Here is a 22,513-nt window from a genome sequence, read left to right on the forward strand (position 1 = left end):
TCCTTCTACGGCCGGTTGGCCATCTCGAATGGGAAGAATACAAATTTTCGACACTGCTCTGCGATAAGACCCATCTTTCATACGGACTGTAACTAACCTTACGTTCCCGTCAGCACCTGCTTCTTGTCCATCTATTACGACTTTGTAAACTTGATAAGTAATCCGTCGACCAACGTTTTCAGATCACCTGGCTGTTTTACTGAACCCGCTGCCATCTGCTGAGCCTATTCTCTGGCAGCTCGCTGAGACTTGGTTCAGGCACTGCAGTGAGCGATCGCTGGATGAGGAAGTGCACTGGCGTTGAAACCTCAAAATCCGTAGGATCGTTGCTTATTGGAGTTAACGGCCTCGAATTAAGGTAAGCTTCAATCTGTGCGACGACAGTATTTATGCATTTCATCGAACTTCAGCATTCTGTTTCTGATTACTCTTCCCATGTGTATTTAGCCTTCCAAAGATCTTGCAGGAATATCTTTCCCTGTACTATTACTGGACCCACTAGTCCGTAAGGGTCGAACAGGCGTGCTATTTCGGATAACACAATCCAATGGGTAACATGCCCTTCAGGTTTCCAGTGGGGATCCTTGATCCAAAACTTATCTGCTGCCGGCCGGTTCCCATGTGAGACCCAGTGTCTTCACGGTAGCCTTTTCGTCCAGATCATGAACTTCGCGCTCGTCTCTTAGATTGGGAGGAATTTCAGCCAGAATTGCTGGATTGTTTGTATTCCACTTTCTGAGGTTGAACCCATACTCTTTCAGAAGCTATAGCACGTCTTTGCTCAGCTGCTTCCCTTCTTCTATTGTGTGTGATCCTGCCATCATATCATCTACATAAAAACTCTTTTCAACGACAGCTGCAGCTGCACGATAGCGCTCCGCACTCTCATCCTCGCACTTGTTCAGGCACCTAGTAGCAAGATAAGGCACAGATGATGTGCCGTATGTGACTGTGGTGAACTTATACGTCTCTAGTGGCTCCTGACTCGAATCCCTCCAGAAAGTCTTGTGCAGCAACTGATCCGATGCTTGCTGCCATACCATTCGGTACATTTTTTCTGCATCTCCAACGACCGCGTACTTATACATCCGGAACCGCAGTAAGATGCTTCGCAGATAATCTTGAACGACCAGCCCAACCATCAAAACATGGTTCAAGGACACACCCGTATCTGTTGGACAGGATGCATCAAAAACCACCCTAAGTTTGGTTGTGGGGCTGTCTGGTTTCAGCACACAGTGATGGGGAATGCAGTATTCCGGAGTCGAGTCCTCGTCGTCCGCCTGTACCGCTTTCATGTGCCCCATCTGAAGATACTCATGCATAAATGCCGTGTACATGGCTTTCAATTCCGAATTGGCATCCAGCCGTTTCTCCATAGAAATGAAGCGTTTCTTCGCTATCGCCCTCGGACTCCCTAACTTCTCCAGAACGTGTTTTTTCTTCGGTAACTGAAATCGAAACTTTCCATCAGGGTTCCTTGCAGTTGTTTCCTCGAAAATGGCTTCACAAGCAGATTCCTCGATGGATAAGCAGCTCTTCGTGTGACAGGATTCCAATTCCCAAAACTTCGAGAGTTCTTTAAAAACTTCCTCCGTGGTTACTGAAGACGATGCTACTGTACTGTAGTTGGCGCAAGCGGCTTCAGGTAGCTCTCCTGCTACAATCCACCCAAGTTCGGTATTGTTGGTTGGAGAGCTTCAGCTATGCACTCAGCAGCAGATAGTAAAATACTGTGACACCCAAGATGACATCGATAGCTCCAGGCTCATTGAAATTCGGATCCGCAAGGCAAAGTCCACGACGACGTATCGATGTGCTGTTGCGGCAGGCTTGACGTGATCTTCGATAGTACATAGAACGGTACCTCGCAAGACTTATACTCAGAGTTACAGGACAGTATTGTTGCTAGTACTGATTGTTTAGCAACAGATAGAGAACCACTTTAACAGGCAAATTCTCAGGAAGTCGACGGAAATTTAAACGTTGAGACAGGTTCTCTGATATTAGAGGTATTTGAGTCAGGCTGTCCAACAAAGCGCGTGCAAGAACGGTATTTCCGTGACGATCACCGAGCTTCACAATAGCAGTTGACAGTAGTGCAGTTTTTGAGTGGTGGTGTGTTTTGGCTGGTGCAGCAGTGTGGTGTACAGTGGATGGATTGGTGTTAGGTGGTGGACATGTATTTTGCGAATATGTACTTGGCTTGATGAGAAGGACAAAATATACGACAACAAGTTTGAAAATATGTTTCTGAAGAAAAATCCAGCCTATTACATTTCCCAGAGATTTTTCCTTCTTTATTTCATGGGAAGTTTTTTTTAACCAATTTACAGTAAATATACAGTAGCCAGGGCGAGCATTGTATAAGCGGGCTTGGTAGTCATATGGCTAATGCTTCTGTCTCATACGCAGGAGGTCGTGGGTTCAATCCCAGGTCCGTTTCATTCTCCTACTTTGTATCTTTCTCTTTAATTCTCATGTTCTAGCAATCGCTAGAACTGGAAATGGACTTCCATACCGTTTCCTTTACTATTCCTATACCTTCAACTTGAGTATTCTAACAGTAATCTGCTAGAATTGGAAATGAACTATAGAGCTCGTTTCCTACATGCAATTAGAAATTCCACCAGTTACCTTCTCCTATCTATCACATTGGCAGCTCGTTAACCAAGACGGACCTCTGCCTCTCGAACCTAACCCAAAAATTCCAACAAATTCCGCATGAACTCGTGGCAAGTGCAGAGGTATATTCGGCTTGCAGTGGGCGAGTGATTGCATCATCATTTCCTCCCCCTTCCCTACATTGACTTGCATTCTGACGTGGCAGGCGATCACCAGTACTTGTACATTGAAGATGTGTGCTAGTCCCAAGCAAACATCTGTTGGTTCCCTGTGCAAGAACAGCTGATCTGGTCATAATGGAGTAGCAACTACGAGCAGTCAATCAAGCTCAAGCTCAAGTAGCCAGGGCGAGCATTGTATAATTTTTTTAAGTTCTCGGGACGATGAACTGTGTAATTAGTAATTTCGGTATTATTTACAAAAATAAAAAGAAAGACTAATATTTTATTTTTTTGGTGTGGCAAAATCGGGTCGAAAACGTATTTGTTTGATGCTGTTGAGTTTATTTATTCTAATCCAATTAATTTAGTTTTAGATTAGGTATGTGACATTTTGGGACAAAGCCTGTAATATTGCTTTTCAAATGAAATATCATGTTTCTATAATAAAACCGTCTAAAAAATTCCCGAAAATGGGGCTCACAAGAAGAATTCCCTTATTGTTTCTCAAGATCAGTAAGAAAAAGTCCATTGAAGATGGTTGTACATAATAAATATTAGCAACAAATTGCACGACAGTAATGCAAGTCGCTTTGTAACCGTAAAGATCTTTAAAACTGCTCTTTTATTCACATTGGCAAAGAGCGCCTGCTATAAGAGCAACTAAGCAGTTGAATAAAGAAGGAAACTCGAAGTGCGCAACAACATAACCACCTCACCATTACCACCATTGCTGCATTGTATTGAATCGTAAGGGTCTTTATGCTCTCAGAAACATTCACCACCATGCTCATAACAACTCGAGGAAAAGCGCTTCAATCTTTCCTGCGCTGTATGATGGTAGGTACTTACTGCGAATGATGATGATGATGATAATGATGGGGTGGTAAAGCAGCAGTTTTGCGCAGAACCACATATCGCCATGGGTGGAAGATGCCCGCATGTGTTGGTGCTCGAATCAAAACGCATACCATTTCGAATGAAGAAGAGCATAGAATGAGCAACAACTCCGACCTAACAACACGCGTTCGCTCGGAACAACCGCGGAGGTGAGGTGGTGGAAAACTTGTGTCTGTCCTTTTTCCTTTGGCCCGCACCATTCCGTCGGCATTGTCTGCGGGAGGGTTTTCTACGCTGGGTCGCGGGAGAATGAATGAACGAACGAGTGAGCGAGAAAACTGGCCGACCTCGAGGCGGGTCGGTAAGACGGATTGAATAAAAAAAACCATCGACAACATTTTAGTTGTTGTTTGACTCTTCGAAGTAGAGGATCGTCTTTTGTCCGTTTGATTTCGGTTCGATTTTCTGTTGATCGATACTTCGTCATCCAGACCGGGCGGCGGTCGGTGCGAGGATCGTTTCGGAGAACGCGTTGCATAAATAAGGAAAAAAGGACTAAGGAGTGCGGAAGAATAACGAAACGAACACTCTAGTCGGTATGCAAGGCATGGGTAAGGATATTCCTTTTATCGCGTAAAATACACAGTGAATGGGACACGTGAAGCGAAGTGCAACCGAAGGGAACGATTTGAAATCGGCAAAAAGCGAAAAAAGATTCAAATTTCAAAGCACTTTTTCTTGGTTCGCATTGTTGATGGTTGTAAAAAAATCGAGATCAGTCGTTTTAGCGCTGGGGAGAAGAATTTAGTCGATTCGAACTTTGTAGGAGTTTCGGAAGGACAAATTCAAGTATCGACGACAAAGAAAATACGGAAAAACACTACCCAAAGCGAAGTGCAAACAGGCAAGGTGTTGGAAAAGCGTTAAAACTCGCGGATTATGTGGGAAAGCCGTTGGTTCGACAAATTGTCCTTTGCGGGAAACCGTTGTGCAAGAAGGAAGTGTGAAAGTGATTTAAACACAGAAAAGCCGCGGTCAGGAAAATCTACATATGCCAAGTGAAAATAAAAGGCAACAAAACCCTACTGTGGTACCACTTGGTGGAAACTAATACTCTACAATAAGTGATACGTCAATTGAAGAATAATCGTGGAAAAAGGTCAAAGCAATTTGCGGTAACAGTCGAGAGTGCAGTTTCTTACAACCGCTTGCGCTTTGTTGAAAAGCTGGTGCCGCTAAGCCGAGAGCCTCAGAGAATTAGTACTCATTGTGATATTTCAGTACAAGTGATATTGCTGCTAATGGTCGTTTAAAATCGTAGTATGATTGATGATGGATTGAGTCGATGACAGCGTACTCGTAGGACGTGCAAAGGAATGGAAAGCAGTGTTTTAGGCAGTGCTACGTATGCTAGAGACGTCGATCAGACATTGCTGTATTCATGTTGAAGCTGAGTGTGGATAACTGGGATAACTGCAAGCTGCCGGTATGTTGTGATTTTTATTTGTTTTACGGTGGATGGGATCGGTGATAAGGATATTAATTTAAATGCACATATTTTTACATCTCATAGATTTATTGGATTGGTTTGTTATGTTATTGAAAATTAGTTGTTAATAATCGACTGTGGTTTGCGGCATTTTCAACAATCAATAGATGAATTGAACATTTGTTTTGTTATTTCAAGACTGCAACCCCAGACGGCAAGAGTTTTTGTTATCAAAACAAAACATATTACTACATTCTTAGTAGTAAGAGATAAGTTCCAGGAATCCAGCGATTGAATCTAAAGAGAAATGAAAAAATCTCTTCCTTATTATCTCTTTTTACACTCACGACACGACACGACATACCATCAGGGAGGTTTTTCGCAAACTGTAACGTTAATGAATTAATTTGGGGGATCATGGAGTATGATGAATTCTTAAAAAAAAACTCCAATTGCGGAGGACACCGGTGCTGATGACTATTCTAACTAGCTCTTCACATTCGCTAACTAGCTGTGCGCAAAAATCGTGGTCTCGAATGGCGTTTGAGCGAGAACGAAACGTTTTATCATAGCTCGTCGGTGGAGGGCTGCTGCTAAGATTCTGTTTTTCACACTTGTACCAGGTTGCGATAAACTTGTTATCATTTATGCTTCTCGTTTATCGTTGCTAATTTTCAATTGAGAGCGAATTCTGCAATCCTTGATAAGCTCCTTATCAATGGAAGGCAATAAAATATGAGACAAACAAACCAAAATTTTCAGTTTATGTGTTAAACAATATAGGAGAACTGCTCAATTCTACATCTCACTGTTACAAGTTTAATTAATCTTGAAATAAAAGAATGATGCTCCAAATTTGTTGGATCGTTTTGATAGCATGCAGGCTGAAAATTAATCACGATCTTGCTCATTTGCTGTTCATTTCTTTGAAAACAAGGAATGAAATTTGGATCCATATATCAATTATTTTAGTTTATTTGTCTGCAACCCTAAATATACAAATCTCCCATTTTAACACTGTGTGATGTTTTGAAAAATTTTGCTTCGCTTTATTTTGTGTCACTGCCGAAGTAACCATACTCGTATGTTCTTTGCAGATAAATTCACATAATAATGTTGGAGCATTTTAAAATTCAAATTCAAAAGATTCAAATATTTATTTTTCAAGTAGTTGAACTTGTCGAACTTTGAAACGTGACAAGCCAGGGATCAGAACAGAAAAAGAAGCCACTTCCGTCGGTAAACCAGAATTCAGAGGTTTCCTATGAACTAGTCTCAAGTTTTATAAAGTTCAAGACACGGAAAACTAGAGTTCATAAACATTAAAAAGGGGTTCGCGACGTTAGACATAAGTACGTTTGGCATAATGGACGTTTTGTGGAATCATAAAGCTTGAGATGTTGTGAGCCACGGTTCGGAACCGACAATAGTGAACACACTCCTGTGCGTTCCGGTTTGATCCTCGATGGACCAAATACCCTCAGAACACTTTCGTGTGGGCTTATTTTGCATTGGTCATAGTGTTTGAGACGTCGCAACCCAGATTTCAGAACCGTTCAATTGTAGTCTTTTTTCTAGATGGTCCTAGTGCCTAGTCCATTTATCAGGGACTGCAGGTAATCCAAGAACTCCCATCAATATCTTCAGAAAAATGATTCATCCCAAACGATCAATGCCTCAAAACGTAGATAAATGAATTTTGTTATCAGTTACAGAAAACCGACCCAAATTCGATGTAAAATCGCTGATAATCGTCTCTTTGAAAACATAGTTTAAAAAAAGGATTTCAAGCCAAAGCTGGTCTGAACAACGGCAAAAATCAAAAAGGTCGTAAATAGGTAAATGCTTTGCTGTTAGCAACAAAAAAATAAATCAAAACTTTTTAGAGCAGCAATTTTTGACGAATTTCGAAAAAACTGAAAGTAGTTTTACTTTAGCAGCATCACAAGGACGAAATATTAGTGCTACATGACTAAAGTCCTTGGCAAATAATTCAATTTTGAGAAACAGCACTTCGCCATTAGACAATCAAAAATTTTACCAAGTTTGGAGTACCTGTTGCTTAATTAGGTTAATGATTTTATTACAGAATTCATTGTTTGTACCTGATCTCTTGTCATTTGTGCTGCAAAAAGGGTAAAATTTAACACTGATATTCGACCTCATTTTTTTATTTTCTCACTAAATTAGTAGAAAATGACAACTTCCCAAATCTCACATATTCCGAAATACCCGACCAAACTAGCTATTTAATGCCTACGAGTGCCGCAAAGCCGATGAATGATTCACAACTTTGTATAACGAGATGAGCCAGCCGAGAGCAGGAAGTCAACTTTCCAAATCTTGCATATTCTGTAATACTGAACCCTGTGGGATCTCTAATGCACACTACCTCTTGGGACCGCAAAGCGGATGAATTCTGACTCAAATTGATATTTCGATTATGATCTCCTTCATGAAAATTTGAAACATCATCTTTCTTGACAGACAACAATGTTAATCGTGACGAAAAACATATTAGTTGATCACTACCAGACATATATATGGTGCTTTTGTAGTTATTGTTTGTTTGTCTTTCAAATCACGGTTTAAATGCAAAATTATTTCAATGTAACCACTATTCTTATTGTCTTCGCTTACTAACTGTATAATAAAATATATAGATTTTATATATCACAATGAAACATGGCTCCATAAAGTGTTATACACGTCTGAGCCTACCAAATAAACGAACTTGGAAAATAAATATTTGTTTTTCTCGTCATGAATTTCTTGTCTTTTTGTTGAATTTAATAAATTTGTCACATTTATTTGGCTAAATTGTCATGTGATTTGCCTTATTTTTATGGCTTACCATTATTGTTCCACCAGTTCATCTTCTTTTCTGAGATTTATAGTTTTTGTCTTTTTTGTCTGTTTTCAGGGTTTACATTATTTCGTGTATCTTTCCAATCTCTCTATGATTTTCCTTACTTTGAAAGGAGCAACGGCCACGCCATTGTCGTAACCAAAGACAATCTCATACGATTCACTCTTTCGTGGACAATTAGTGTCTGAAATTGATCATTATGAAGCATGTGGAAGCATCCAGATTCGAACATTGCATGATCTTGATTTGCTTTCTACGTCACGCTTTGAACAAACGTCATGCTGGCTTTTAATTTTATTCTCATTAGCTTCGTAGTATGTTAGCATTCACAAGCCTACTATCATTGGATTTCAAATTTGCCACTATTGATTAGTATTGTCAATTGAAATTATTGTGCCTTGCAACAAAATGACAACTTTCGTGATAATTTTCCAAAGCTCACATAGATATGTAATATTTATCCGCAGTACAAATAGCACGTGCTCTCAAAGCCTTCACCGCCAGAATCCACCACATGGTGACAACATTTTCAAAAACATTGAAGTAGCTTTTTTTCTGGAGGTGTGTTTTTCTTAGGCGACTATCTGGCGCTTATTTTTCGTTGTGATTAAAAATAAGCGTAGGAGTAGATTTTTTTATGTGCGGTACAATATTTTATTTTATTAATAAGTATTTTAGCAAAAATCTATTTTTACTTACTACACATTAACCCAAATTTTTGTTTCCGCTCAAAATCACTATTTTGCTCTTTTAAATCGATCTGAACACGTTTTGGGCAATACGATTTTTTAATTCGCGGTTTCATCAATTTCACAATTTAATTTATTAAGAATTTTGTTTTTTGAGTTTTTCATTCAATAAAATAATTTCTTGAATGTATTCATCTTTTTAGTTTGTTCAACATATTTAGAGTTTGATTTTTTTTAAATTTTCCGTGAAAATAGTTGGATAAATATTTCAGAGTGTATCATTCACCACCATTGCCTTCTATTGCTGCGGAAAAATACTAAAAATACTACAAATATTTCACTTTTCAAAGGTATACAAGCAAAAACACGGAGGAACAAAAGAATACTTAATTTTCAATTTTTTTTTATTAATGTGTAGAATTTTGAAAATTAACCCTCTAATACCCAAGGCCGCCTTTCGACGGGGCATTTTGAATATTTTTTTGTAATTTTCAATTGATCAGATTTCGAAAAGTTTTTAATATTGATCAATAATATAAACTTCAATGCATGTTTTAATGTGGTTTAAAGTCAATTTTCAAAGTTCTACACATTTATGAAAAAATATTGAAAATTGAGTAATATTTTGTTCCTCCGTGTTTTTGCTCGTATACCTTTGAAGAGTGAAATATTTGTAGTTTAGTATTTTTCTACAACTAACCTTATTCAATTATAGTGGTTATAGTGGTGAATGTTACACTCTAAAATATTTATCCGTTACAAGGAAAATAAAAAATTACCACTGAAAATTTAAAAATTGTAATAAGTCAGCATTGGATAGGAATTTTCAAACTCTAAATAATAGATTCAAAAAACTATTTGATTGGATGAAAAACTAGGAAAACAAAATTCTTTGAAATCAAAGAGTAGAATTGATAAAATAGCGAATTAAAAATTGTTAATGCCCAAAACGTGTTTAGATCGATTTTAGAAAGCAAAATAGGGATTTTGAGCGAAAAAAAAATTTGGGTTATAGAGGGTCAACTTTAAACCACATTTAAACATGCACTGAAGTTTATATTATTGATCGACATCAAAAACTTTTTGAAATCCTAACAATTGAAAATTGCGAAAACAGTCAAAGTATCTCTTTTAAAGGCGGTCTTGGGCTGTAGAGGGTTAATACGAAGAGTGTAAGCTTTTCATACAGATACTGTACAAAAATAATTCAAAATTGTGAGATTTCAATACAAAGGTTGTATTAAAATTATTAGAAATTGCAAATCAAAATTTGTAGGTTTTGTGAGAAACAAATATCAAAGTAAAGCTTGGATAACACAAGTGCTGGGGAAATTCTTTCGATGAGATATCAGTTTCGTTATATTGTTATATCCGTTGATATTTTGTATCTAATTCTTTGCTAAACAAAAAAAGCGTGCATTCGAAGACTAAGGGGAAGCTAAGCGGATCGGACTAGTCATCAACACGTCGAAGACGAAGTACATGATAAAAAGAGGTTCAAGAGAAGACAATGTGAGCCACCCACCGCGAGTTTGCATCGTTGGTGACGAAATCGAGGTGGTAGAAGAATTTGTGTACTTGGGTTCATTGGTGACTGCCGAAAATGATACCAGCAGAGAAATTCGGAGACGCATAGTGGCTGGAAATCGTACGTACTTTGGACTCCGCAAGACGGTCTGATCGAAAAGAGTTCGCCGCCGTACCAAACTGACAATCTACAAAACGCTCATTAGATCGGTAGTCCTCTACGGACACGAGACCCGGACGATGCTCGTGGAGAACCAACGCGCACTTGGAGTTTTCGAAAGTTAAGTGCTGCGAATAAACCACGAGTTGCATGAGCTGCTGGGAGAACCATTCATCGTTCACACCGCGAAAATCGGACGACTGCGGTGGGCCGGGCACGTTACCAGAATGTCGGACAGTAACCCGGTGCAAATGGTTCTCGACAACGATCCGACAGGCATAAGAAGGCAAGGGCAAGGTGGATCGACCAGGTGGAAGATTACTTGCGGACCCTCCGTAGACTGCGTGGTTGGCGATGTGTAGCCATGGACCGAGTCGAATGGAGAAGACTCCTATATACCGCGCAGGCCACTTCGGCGTTAGTCTGAATAAATAATAATCGATGACTAAATCATTCGAAAATGGAAGAATTTCTCAAGAAAATTGATATCTTACCTTAATTGATCAATGTTATTCCTTCTGTCAACTATAACTACACTTTTTGGTGCTGTAATATTTTTATTGTAGAAATCATTTCGATAAAGAATAAAACGAAAAAGTTACAATAAAAATATCTTTTATTTAGAGGTCATTCTAACCAGTGTTGGGAAAAACTCAGAATCTCAAAATTGACATTTACTCACACAATGCACTCGAATAAAAAAAGGTTTTGACGTTTGGGAGTTGCCGAAAATTATGTGAAGAGAACTCTATTATTTGAATGTGTTCATTTTCTTCTTCTTCTTCTTCTTCTTCTTCTTCTTGGCATTACATCCCCACACTGGGAAAGAGCCGCCTCGCAGCTTAGTGTTCATTAAGCACTTCCACAGTTATTAACTGCGAGGTTTCTTAGCCAGGTTACCATTTTTGCATTCGTATATCATGCGGCTAACACGATGATACTTTTATGCCCAGGGAAGTCGAGACAATTTCCAATCCGAAAATTGCCTAGACCGGCACCGGGAATCGAACCCAGCCACCCTCAGCATAGTCTTGCTTTTTTAGCCGCGCGTCTTACCGCACGGCTAAGGAGGGCCCCTATGTGTTCATTTTACATCGCTCAAATGCGTTTTACCACAAGTTCAAACGCCATTTTTTTTTTGCGGAGTTCATATCGCGTTAGTCTATTGAGCAGCATAACAATGCGTTTATTAATTGCCGAATCCATTTAAAATGAACTCGTAATATGAAAAGAATTCATTTCGGCACCGTCAAAATGGACTCGTGCATCACCCCACCCCATTTTATGGAAAGTTTCGCGACGGCCCAATTATTTACATTTAATGTTTTTGATTTGGTATGATTTCGCATGATAATTCTGTTTGGTCCGAACACAAAATAATGTTTGTAGTGCATTTCCTTTCATTAGGGTCACTCCTGACGGTATCCAAGTTTCAAAGTGCTCGCGTTTTCGGGGGCACACCACTCGATACGGAAGCAACGGACAACTGTCATTTTTATTTTTTCACGCATGCTGCGACGCAGCAAAACTAAATCAACAAAAATGACAGTTGTGCGTTGCTTCCGTATCGAGTGGCGTGCCCCCGAGAACGCGAGCACTTTGAAACTTGGATTCCGTCAGGAGTGACCCTAATGAACTTATTGGCTTAAAATGCGGTGGTATGAAGAATTAGGCGACATGTATCGAAAATCGTTTGAAAAACTTTTTCTGAATAGATCGAATGATGCGACCCACAGGAATACTCAGTTAGAATCAACCAAACAGACGAGCTTCCGCGAACTGTTAATACAGATAAACATGAGCAAAACATCTGACTCGATCTGTCTTATAAATAGAGGTGCGTTTCGGTCCAAATATCGTCGGCGGCGGTGTGAATTTGCTTGGCAGCTTTTTTTTTATTGCCATTTTTTTCCGGATTTTTTCGAGATATTTCCTATGGGAGAAACCAGGCCAGAACCACTTGAATTTCGCCGAAGAAATCTAATGAAGTACAATTCATCTAAGTTCTCACAAAATGTTCACAAATATTTTGTGGAAGTGGAAGCGGATGATTTTTAGAAGCTTTTTGGAATTCCCTAGAAAAATTGTTCGGAGTTTCTAAAGGAAATTATTTGGAATCTCCATTAGAGATTCTTAAGAATTTCCTGAGGATATTATTTCAATTTTTTAAGTGAAATTGTGCGGACGTTCCCCGGGAATTTCTTTGGCGTTTCCCACGGATATACTTCAGTATTTCCACAGATAATTTGTCGGATCGTGCGACCGGAAATGTCAAAATTGAACGGGTAATATGGCCCAATATATCGACTCGTTCGGCTAAACGGCATTTTCGGTCACATGACCTATTAGGCCAAACGAGCTGTTAGTAGTTTTCGGCCGTGTGGTCACTTCAGTCAAATGACAGTTTCAGCCGAATGGCACTTTCTGCCGAATGACCATTTCCGTCAAACGACATTTTTTCAGTCAAATGACGTTTTCGGCCAAATAGGTTTCAGCCTAATAGGTTGTTCAGCAAAACGTATTTCGGCCCTATGGCCTTTGTCCAAATGCTTGTCAGCCGAAGACTTTCAATCAAACGACGCTCCCTGTCGTTCCAGTGGCAAGCCATTTATTCGAATGTTACTTTGCCGAATAACACGTTAAGCCGAAAGTAATCTAGCCAAATTCGATTTGGCCGATACGGTTATAAGGTCGAAAACGGGGTGGCTGAAAGCAACATACGACCGAAAGGATCAAACTGCTAAAAAATAATTTGATGAAAAGGTCGATTGACCGATTAAGTATATGACCAAAAATGCCGTTTGTTCGAAATGGTCGATTGGTAAAAACTGCTGAAAATGTCATTTGGTTAAGAAACGACAAGGCCAGTATCAATATTGACAGTTAATAGTTAGAGTCTAGAGATAAAGTTCGTCGTGCAATGCCGTATTGCATGCAGGACAATGTATATTCTTGCATGTGTAAATACACAATGGTACCCGATTGATTCGCATTGCTTTGTAAAGCGAAATTATTTTTCAGCCAACGAGTAAGACTATTTGATTTTGCGCGGAAAAGTTTTCTTTCTTTCGAATTTCCTTCAAATTCCAAAAACTGGTGCTACAAAAGCTGGATAACATTTAATTCAACACACAAGAAACGTATGACTAGGATAGAAAAATCTTGTTTGCAACTTGTTAAAATCTGGATTACAATCTCGATTTTACTATCCATATTTTCATACTGATTTCAACCAAATTGCCATTCCAAGCAACGTTGATAATCCTGCCTACAATAGGAACAAATTTGCAAAAGTCGTCTGTTTCGCCCGTGCTGAACTAACTGTCATAACATGCCAATTGGCAACAAAACAACTGGCACAAAACGAATGAAATAAATTGAATGTTTTCACTTTCAGCTTATTTCACTACAGAAAATCAGCCAGCAGACAACTCAAGGCACTCTACTAAAAAGATAACGCGATACCAGATGTCTCATACGCCCTACTTTCCTATCTGCCATGTGCTTATCACTGCTCTGTCGAACCACCGAACTCATCCAAAAGATCCATCACAGCCGATTCGGAAATTACCAGCAGGAAACTTGCCAGACCCCTTTGGGAGCCCATTCGTCTAATGGCAAATTTATTGGACCCGTCACAAACCGAATAGACTGCCATAAATATCCGGCTCCGCGGGTCCAGCTGAGAATGAAAAATTCCCATCCCGCAGTGCGCGTGGGAGTTTTCGATGATTTGCTGTTCGCCACCTAGTTTCTGGTCCCGCATGGGAAACGACGCACGTCGACCACCACCACCGCGAGACGGAGCACATGGTCGCATGAAATATGGCCGCTGCAGAACCAATCACTCGCTGACCACGAAATGTCCCATTTACGCCCAAATGTTCGCTTTAATCCTTCCCACTCGCAGATGTCCCGCACTGTTGCGACGTGTCGTTCGACGCGTATAGGATTCTCCACTGACCTGGCGGCGCCTGATATGCTAATTCCGAAGCAGCAATCCATCGGCATACTTATCGTGGGATTTTTATTCCACCGTAACATCTTCATACATATTTACAAATATTGTTCTCTTTTGTACCAGCCCAGAGGATTAATCCTTCTGCTTCGTTTACTTTGAGTCGTTCTTAGCAGGAAATCCATTTTTATGAATCAATGCATTTGTCGACCGGGGCTAACTACCTGCGTCTTTTCTGGAGCAGATTCTGCATCGCGATAGGACAGCTAATCCGCATTTCTCGGGAGCTGTTCTGTCCCATTCCGGCTGATTACAAAGATCCTCGAACGAATCTGATAACCAATCCGGCATGCACAGAGAGCGGATGTATGCCATTCTTGAAAAAACAAAAAACCTGCCATTGCCGCCTTTTAGCAGTCGTTTTGTTCCAATTTCTATTTTCAACCGTCATGTTGTAGTTCACAACGTTTAAAAGCAAATCGCCTTACCTTCTGGCATTATCGATCTCCCAAATTGTGCTGCAGGCTTGAAAGCACCAGACATTGCTGTTTCTCGTTGGACAAATTCAGATCAATCTCTAGTTTCGTAGTAGTTGTGGCGGGAAAGTGATCTGGAACGTACCGATATGGGAACAGCAAATAAAATGGTTCGTAGTAACATTCGAATAGTAGTTTAATGTGTTTTAATAGATAGATTAACAGATTCTCCGTTGTTCCAAACTATTAACAAGTTGTTGCATACATTCTCGACATATACGGACATCACTTAATTATTGTCGTTTGTGAGATGCACATTTGACCAGTCTCCTCTGTTGCTTTCCCTCTTCGTCGTCAACATCGTCACACCGGAATGAGCCGGAATGTCTCCGACGGTCGATCCGTTGTTGGCTGGGCCCGTGTGTAGGCACTTCAATATGGGCGAATTCGAAACCGTTTCTAGTGAAATTTTACGGGTCACATTTCAAAAGAGATACTCTCACCCGGCTGTGTAATTGGAGATTGTGCGAACCATTTCGCTGTGCATTTCATCCCGTTTGTTATTGCGATCATCCTCTTAATGGCTGGTCTGCTGGCAGCATCAGCAGCAAGCAGCACTAGTCCCAGCCGTAGGTACAGCGAATCGAACTGAAGTTGCTAAGTTTTGTAGTACTTGATGCTGGTTGAGAAGGTGATGATTTGCAAGGCAAAATGAACGCTGGTTCTATTGCACGTGGCTACACCGACGGGGTTTGAAGCTCAAAATTGAATTTTGCCGGTTTTCGAGTTGGATAAATTGACAAAAAAAATATTTTCAATATTTCCTTTCAGCCCCAATACTCTACATTCGTTTTTCTGACCAATAGAAATGAAATTACGTGCAGTCAGAGATGAACTAGTCTTAGTCTGAAATTCTCTTTAACTATTTCAGGCTCAAGGGATCATATACCTAAAAAGAAAAATTGTTGCATAAATCGCACGATGCATATAAGTGATCAATATCTTGAGCAAAGTGGCTAAAAATTAACTCTCTATCAGGGAAAAATATCATGCATGAGCGATTAAGGTCTTACGACAACCTAGTACGTCCTTAAGTTCGGAAATTGAGAGTAATTGGTATCTAGGCAGCAAACTGTGCTGTTTCAAAATAAGATTTTCATTCAAACGTATCCGTTGAGTTACTGTGATATACGACAAACTACTTTTAATCTTCCTTGGATGTCCTAAGCTATCCAAACTATTCTTGAGTTCTGGACCTGAGATCTACAACTGACAAAACTACTTTTTTCGTTACTCAAAGTATCGGTATGTATTCGAATATATCCGTAACATCTCCTAGAAGGTCAGCATATATCGCCAGATAGATTTGGAATATTCTGGGTCATCCAAAATGTCATTGAGTTTGGGACTTGAGATCTACACTGCCGTAATTTGAAAAAGTGACGTATACGCAATTTTCCAAAAATGGTGGTAACGAGTACTACTCATCGAATTCTTTAACAGAAAAATGGAAAACATGGATGTTGTAAAATGGCTGTTACGTCACTTTTCCAGATTACGGCAGTACAGCTGCGAAAAAAGTTTTTTTTTGCAACTCAAAGTTTCAAAATGTATTGATTACATCTTATGAAAGGTGAAATACTGCAAAGTAGTTCTGGAACATACTGGGTTGTCCAAACTATTCTTGAGTACGAGACTCCAGATCTCCAGGTGGGTCGCAAGCAATCCTTCATTTTCGATTGTTATCGATATGGGTACTGTACCGCTCATAAAAAATCTACTCTTCCGCTTATTTTTAATCGCAACAGAAAATGAGCGCCAGATAGTCGCCTAAGAAAAACATACCGCCAGAAAAAAGCTACTTTTATATTTTTGAAAAATCATCCTACACGTGGCTGACAAGCCGATGAAAGCTTTGAAAGCACGTGCTATTTGTACTGCGGATAAATTGTTCACATCTATGAGAGCCTTAGAAAATGATCACGAAAGTTGTCATTTTGTTGCAAGGCACAATACCTGTTATGAAATAAAAGAGCATATACCCTACGAAGGAAAAGAAAGCATGGAAGAACATTGCATCGAAGAACATTAGGCAATCTATAGAATGTCAGGCAAATTGAAAAAACGTAGTTGATGTACAAAAACGAAATATGTGCAATTTTTGACGATATGTGTAAGGTACACCGGGGCAAGTTGAAACGGTTTTTTTTTCAAAGTTGAACTTTGAAGTGTTGTAAAAAAAATACCCTTTGATAAATTTCGAATCCGTTTGCGGTGTTTGCTAGTTCGGGCCAAAGATTTTACATAATCAATAAGTAACCTTACCAAACTTTTTTATAAATATTTTGCACACTAAAATTATTTTTTTATATGCTCCGTTTCAACTTGCCCCGCATATCGGGGTAAGTTGAAACACTGCGCTGTATACAGACATAAGCTAACTGTATCGTATCAAAAACAAAATATATGTAGGCAGTGTGACTCAAGATGCACGAGGTTGTAAAGGTGACTATAATGCCGAAATTCGCATAATAATCCCATGTATATTTTTGACGATTTTGATTATTTTTCAGAAATTAGCTTAAAATTGTCTCCTAAAACCCTGATAAAATAGTAGGCTTTGTTCTAGAAATTTGAAATTCAAATCCCACTTGTCCCATCTTGATATTTACTCGCATAAAAGTCACATTCCAGATTTTGATACTCTATACTCTTCTTACAGCTGTGGCTTCTTCATAAATTCACATTAATTAACCAGCGTACACACTTAATTTTTTTTACCGGGATCTCAGCAAAATGTTGAACTTTTTCCGAGATTCGCACAGCCGTGCCCCAGCAAACATGTTTTTTACCGAGATTTCTGTCAAAATTGCTGAAAATCAGCATATATTTTGCCGAAAATCAGCTAACAAACGCCATTTTTGCTGAAATATCAGTTTTTTATTTTGCTGGCGCACGGCTGTGCGGATTTTTGCCGAGCTGCAAAAATAAAAACTAAGTGTGTATCTTTCATAGACCCTCGATTGGAGAAAGGGGGGCTGGGGAAGTGAAAGGTAAAGTTAACGAAATGTTTACATGCTCTATGATTTATTTTTTGAGAGCCAGTGCTCACAGTGAGGCAAAGTAGATTAAGAATCTCAAAACTAGACCGTGCAGCTTAAACATGACCCCTTTTTATTCTATTCTTCAGTTGAGATTGTAGGAGGGTTGCATTCACGACGGAATGGGCAGAAATTTATTAAATTAATTTTCAGAGTTTTGGACCTTTCTATCAATTTTTGTTTTCCGAATGTATTTACTTACCATGTTGAATTCTGGAAATTTTAATTGCGAGGGTGACGTTTTGAATCATTGTTTCAACTTGCTCCGCACCACGCGTTTCTATTTGCCCCGATGGGTTGAAAATGCGGAGCAATATCAAACTACCAAAATACAAAAATTAAAACGTATCTTCCATCGAATTTTCATAATCATTATGTTTATTCAACGTTGAATGGTTACCTACCGTGAAAATTTGATGAAAAAACACTTTCAAACATCATTTTGGGACCTGTTTCATTGGCACGTCAAAAAGTTGGTTCGAATTTTGCAAAGGACGAAAAATAGAGAATGGCAGGGATTGCTTTTTGTAGCTGCAATCTTCCGGGAATGTCAGTCAGAAGGTGCGTTTAGAGGAGTAATTTGTTGAAAAAAAATAATCAGGCATTCGGTCATTGCTGATCTAAATTACAGCTTCCGTTTCAACTTACCCCGCATTTCAACTTGCCCCGGTGTACCTTAATTGATTGTGGGAGAACAACAATAAAGTAAAAACTAATGGCTAATATTTTTGACTCGAGATCGAAGTAGCTCGTGGTCGCGCGTGCATGTTTTTTTCGCTAGTGACAAATTTTTCCTCGTGTGCCACTGTTTCTCATCTTCTGGTGATTCGGATGGCACTACGCCACCAAGAAAATGTGTTATATGTGATATCTAATGAATTTCACGACTATTCATTAATGACTATTTATTCAACTACAGATTTGTTTTCACCAAATGTCGTTGAAAGCTGTACCTATACCTTCTAAGACAGCGGTTCTCAACCTTTTTTCTTGAGAGGTACCCATTTGAACTTTTGCATTCATTCATTCATTTTGATCACCGTAGTAATAAAACGCAATTAATAAGAAATATAAAAAATGAACCTGAAAACTAAAGAAATATATAGAAATGCTGTTGAAAAGTTGTTGTTCTATCCAAAAAGTAGTAGAATTTTTCGTTCTTCTGTGAAACTTTCCAAGTTTATACATCAAGCTCCCAAGCCTTTTGAAAGAACTCTTTTGAGCCTCTTGGAAGGAGGTTTTCGACCTTTTGAAAGAAGGCTTCTTTTGATCTTGAAAGGAGGCTTCTAAGCCTCTTAAGAAGAGGCGTATGACTCTCTTGAAATGAGGTTTCCGAGCTTCTTGAAAGGGGATTCCGAAACTTCCAGCCCTCTTGAAAGGATGCTTCCGAGCCTCTTGAAAGAAGGCTTCTGAGAATCTTGAAAGGAGGATTACAAATTATTTATTTCTTGAAAGCGGGCATCCGAACCTTTTGAAAGGAGGCTTTCGAACCTCTTGGAAGAAGGCTTTCGACCCTCTCGAAAAGAAGCCTCTGAACGATTCGGACGGAGGCATCTAAGTATCTTGAAAGGTGGCTTCCGATTCTCTTGGAAGAACTAGAAGAACTATTTGCAAAGAGAACCTCTTGGAAGAAGGCTTTCGACCCTCTTGAAAGGATGCTTCTGAACCTCTTGAAAGAAGGATTCTGAAAAGGCAGCTTCCAAGTCGAGCCTCTTAAAAGGAGATTTTCAAGCCTCGTGAAAGGAGGCTTTCGAACCTTTTGAAGGGAGCCGCCTGGATGAAGCCTTCCAAGCCTCGTGAAAGGGACGTCTAAGCCTCTTAAAATGTGGCTTCCGAACCGCTTGAAAGAAGACTTCCGAGTCTCTTGAAAGAAGGCGTATTGAAAGGAAGCTTTCGAGCCTTTTGAAATGAGACTTTTCAGCCTCTTGAAAGAAGACTTCAGAGGGATTCTTCAGTAAGCAGAGCGATCAGCCGGTCGTCGAAATTTAGTTTTGCTTTGTGTGGAAAGCAAAATGATCGGCCGGTCACCGAAATTTTGTTCTGCTTTGTGCGGGTGAGTAAGTTAATCAGAAAGTGAAAATTTAGTTCGCATCCAGTTGTGTAGTGTGGTCGATAATTATAATAATTGGTGTTCGTTTGAACGTGTTTGTTTAAAATTAATCAAACTACACGCTATACACGGCAGACTGTTTACCAAAATGAACCCTGCCACACTCCCCACCCCTCATATCTAACATTCCAGTGATTTCTTGTGGAAGTGCAATTGACTCGTCGGCTCCTATCAAAGCGAGTATCACGACAACAATTTCCTACCTATGTCTCAATTGACCTGTATTCGGACACGGCCGGCGCTGGTATTGCTTAATTTTGGGTCACCAGTTCTTACACATTGAAGATGATGTTAGTCCCAAACTTCATCTGTTGGTTCTCTGTGTAATTACAGCTGACAATAACGGAGTAGCAACCGTGGGCGGTCAATCATGCTCATGCTCTTGAAAGAAGACTTCAGAGGCTCTTAAAAACAGGCTTTCGAGCTTCTTGGAGTAAGACTCTCGAGCCTCTTAAAAGAAGGCATCGAAACCTCTTGAAAGGTATTGCACAAACGACACAAAGTTTTAGAATCAAAATTTAAGTAATTATCAGAACTTAAGCAATGAATTTTTTATTGGAATTGTAATACATCCGCCATTAAGCATTTTTTTCGAGGTACACCCTGGGTCCAGCGAAGGTACCCTCAGGGGTATATATACCCCAGGTTGAGAACCGCTGTTCTAAGAGAAAAGAACATGTTGAGTGATTGGTTTTTGAAAAACTAATGAATATATTACCGATGCGATTTTATTTGGTGTATCTGGATATGGTGTCAAAACTTCCACATCTGTCGGTATTTTAACTTTTGTGGAAAACATGCATTACCCACCAGCGTAACGAATGTCCCCATGGTCTTATGTATCAACTGCAACCAAGGCCACTCGTCGAAAATCGATCTTGGAGAAGAGTTTTTCCCAAGCTCACTTGTTTTACACAAACATGGATTTATTTGGTGAGATTGTTTCAATATATTTTTTCCTGATTTCAAGTAAAAACACTTAATACGCACTGGTTTTGAAATCCGGAAGTTTGTTTATGGACCCATCATCCATTTGATAATATTAGCATAAACAAATATTTTTTTTATTCGTATATTTATTTGGTACACGCAAAAAAATGTTGCAGTCGAAACTACCATTCCGAGGGTTATTTTAAGAATATTCACCGACGATTTTCAGCAGATAACAAACCCGTTTGATTTTACCATGCGCGCAGTAAAAATCAACTGTGGTGGCCCACGCGAAATAATGTCATTTGAACTGAAACAGTGGTGAATTTCTCTGAAACCATGGTAAAATTTACTGAAATTCCATGGTAGTTTTAAAAACAGAGCGTAGTCTACAAAATAGTAGTTTTTACCACGGATTTTTTTTTCTGTGTAGGCACTCTGTGTTCATAACCGCTACTGTGCCGTGATCTACTGTGGTATTCTGCTGTACAGAATCCACACAGAATGTATTTTTAGATATCCATTATTCGTTATTGTTGTCGTAGCCAGTTCATCTTTGTCATGAGTCCATTGTGTCCGTTTGTCCATGTCGTGTATCCAATGATCATTGCTTTGTTCGGTTGCCATTTTAATCTGGGTAACGTTGATTGGATTGCTTCCGAGAAGAACAAGTTGTTAGTCGACATCAGGCAGCCGTGACGGTAAGGCGCGTACCCCAAACGAAACCGTATGGGCTGCGAATCCGGCGACTGACGAGGGTTTGGTGAAGGGGTTGGGAATCGAACCCATGACCATTCGCTTATAAGGGACCCCCCAAAAACAGATAATATTAACATAAACATTGTTGTGAGCAAAAGTGACCTCGGACCTCGGTCATGAAATACCAGCTAGCATTTTTTAGAAATAGAAATTTTCAATGAGATAGTATGAAAACCATGAAAATGTATAAAGTTGATAAGTTGTGAAGAGAATCCAAAACAATCGAGTCAAAATCGATCTAGAGTGCGGCGTTGCTAACAATCTTGCATTTGACATCTACGTACGAAAAATAACTGCCCAACCCGGGTAAGGCAGAGTCTAATCGGCTAGTATTCAATAAATCCAAGTTGGTTATGGAAAATTATTGTGACATATATTCAAGTTTTCATTAAGACAAGTACGGAGGAAGAAAAACTCAAGATGAGCGAATAAGAATCTGACTGCTCGTTGGATTTTGAAGTAGCAGCAGAAGCAGCTTTATCCGGTCTTGTTCCGGAGAAGTCAAAAAAAGCTGTACGAAAGTGAGTTCAAGAAATTCGAAGAATGGGGAATGCGAAATAAAATTAAAGAAGTAGAAGAGAAGTGCTTGCTGATATATTTTACCAAAGGGATGTCTGATAACAAGCCATCGACTAAATGACTCCATGTTGAAACAACAATCAGCATGAATCTGGGTGTTGATATTTCAAATTTCAAACAATCTAAGCCTCATTGAAGCGCAAGTCAGATGGTCAGAAAAAATCTAAATTTTTTATAATAGAACAAATATTCAAATTTCTAGTAGAAGCCGAGGACGATACGTATGTTGTGTTAAAAGTAATT

The 22,513-nt window shown here is 39.4% G+C and overlaps 2 protein-coding genes across 5 annotated transcripts in view; one reads left to right on the top strand and one right to left on the bottom strand.

The window, feature by feature from the left end:
* Positions 1 to 764: 764 nt before the first annotated feature.
* On the bottom strand, positions 765 to 1,379 carry LOC134209882 (uncharacterized). The gene has a single exon (XM_062685905.1). It carries the CDS (start codon positions 1,377 to 1,379, stop codon positions 765 to 767), a length of 615 nt encoding a protein of 204 aa, XP_062541889.1.
* A 2,641-nt stretch (positions 1,380 to 4,020) lies between these two features.
* The window catches only part of LOC134212648 (developmental protein eyes absent), a 94,758-nt gene continuing 76,265 nt past the window's right edge, over positions 4,021 to 22,513 (top strand). For 3 of the 4 annotated variants that reach the window (XM_062690677.1, XM_062690678.1, XM_062690681.1), the window contains exon 1: positions 4,021 to 5,109. Coding sequence is in view for 1 of the 4 variants with exons in the window: in XM_062690681.1 (XP_062546665.1) it covers positions 5,065 to 5,109 (45 nt within the window). In the remaining 3 variants the exon portion in view is untranslated. The remainder of the gene's footprint in view (positions 5,110 to 22,513) is intronic. The other variant, XM_062690679.1, reaches the window with a different exon arrangement.

This window comes from Armigeres subalbatus, chromosome 2, assembly GCF_024139115.2.
Source record: "Armigeres subalbatus isolate Guangzhou_Male chromosome 2, GZ_Asu_2, whole genome shotgun sequence".
Classification (NCBI taxonomy): domain Eukaryota; kingdom Metazoa; phylum Arthropoda; class Insecta; order Diptera; family Culicidae; genus Armigeres; species Armigeres subalbatus.

Bases quoted from the DNA above. Each gene is read 5' to 3' on its own strand.
- LOC134209882 (XM_062685905.1), bottom strand. From the start codon at position 1,379: ATGGAGAAACGGCTGGATGCCAATTCGGAATTGAAAGCCATGTACACG.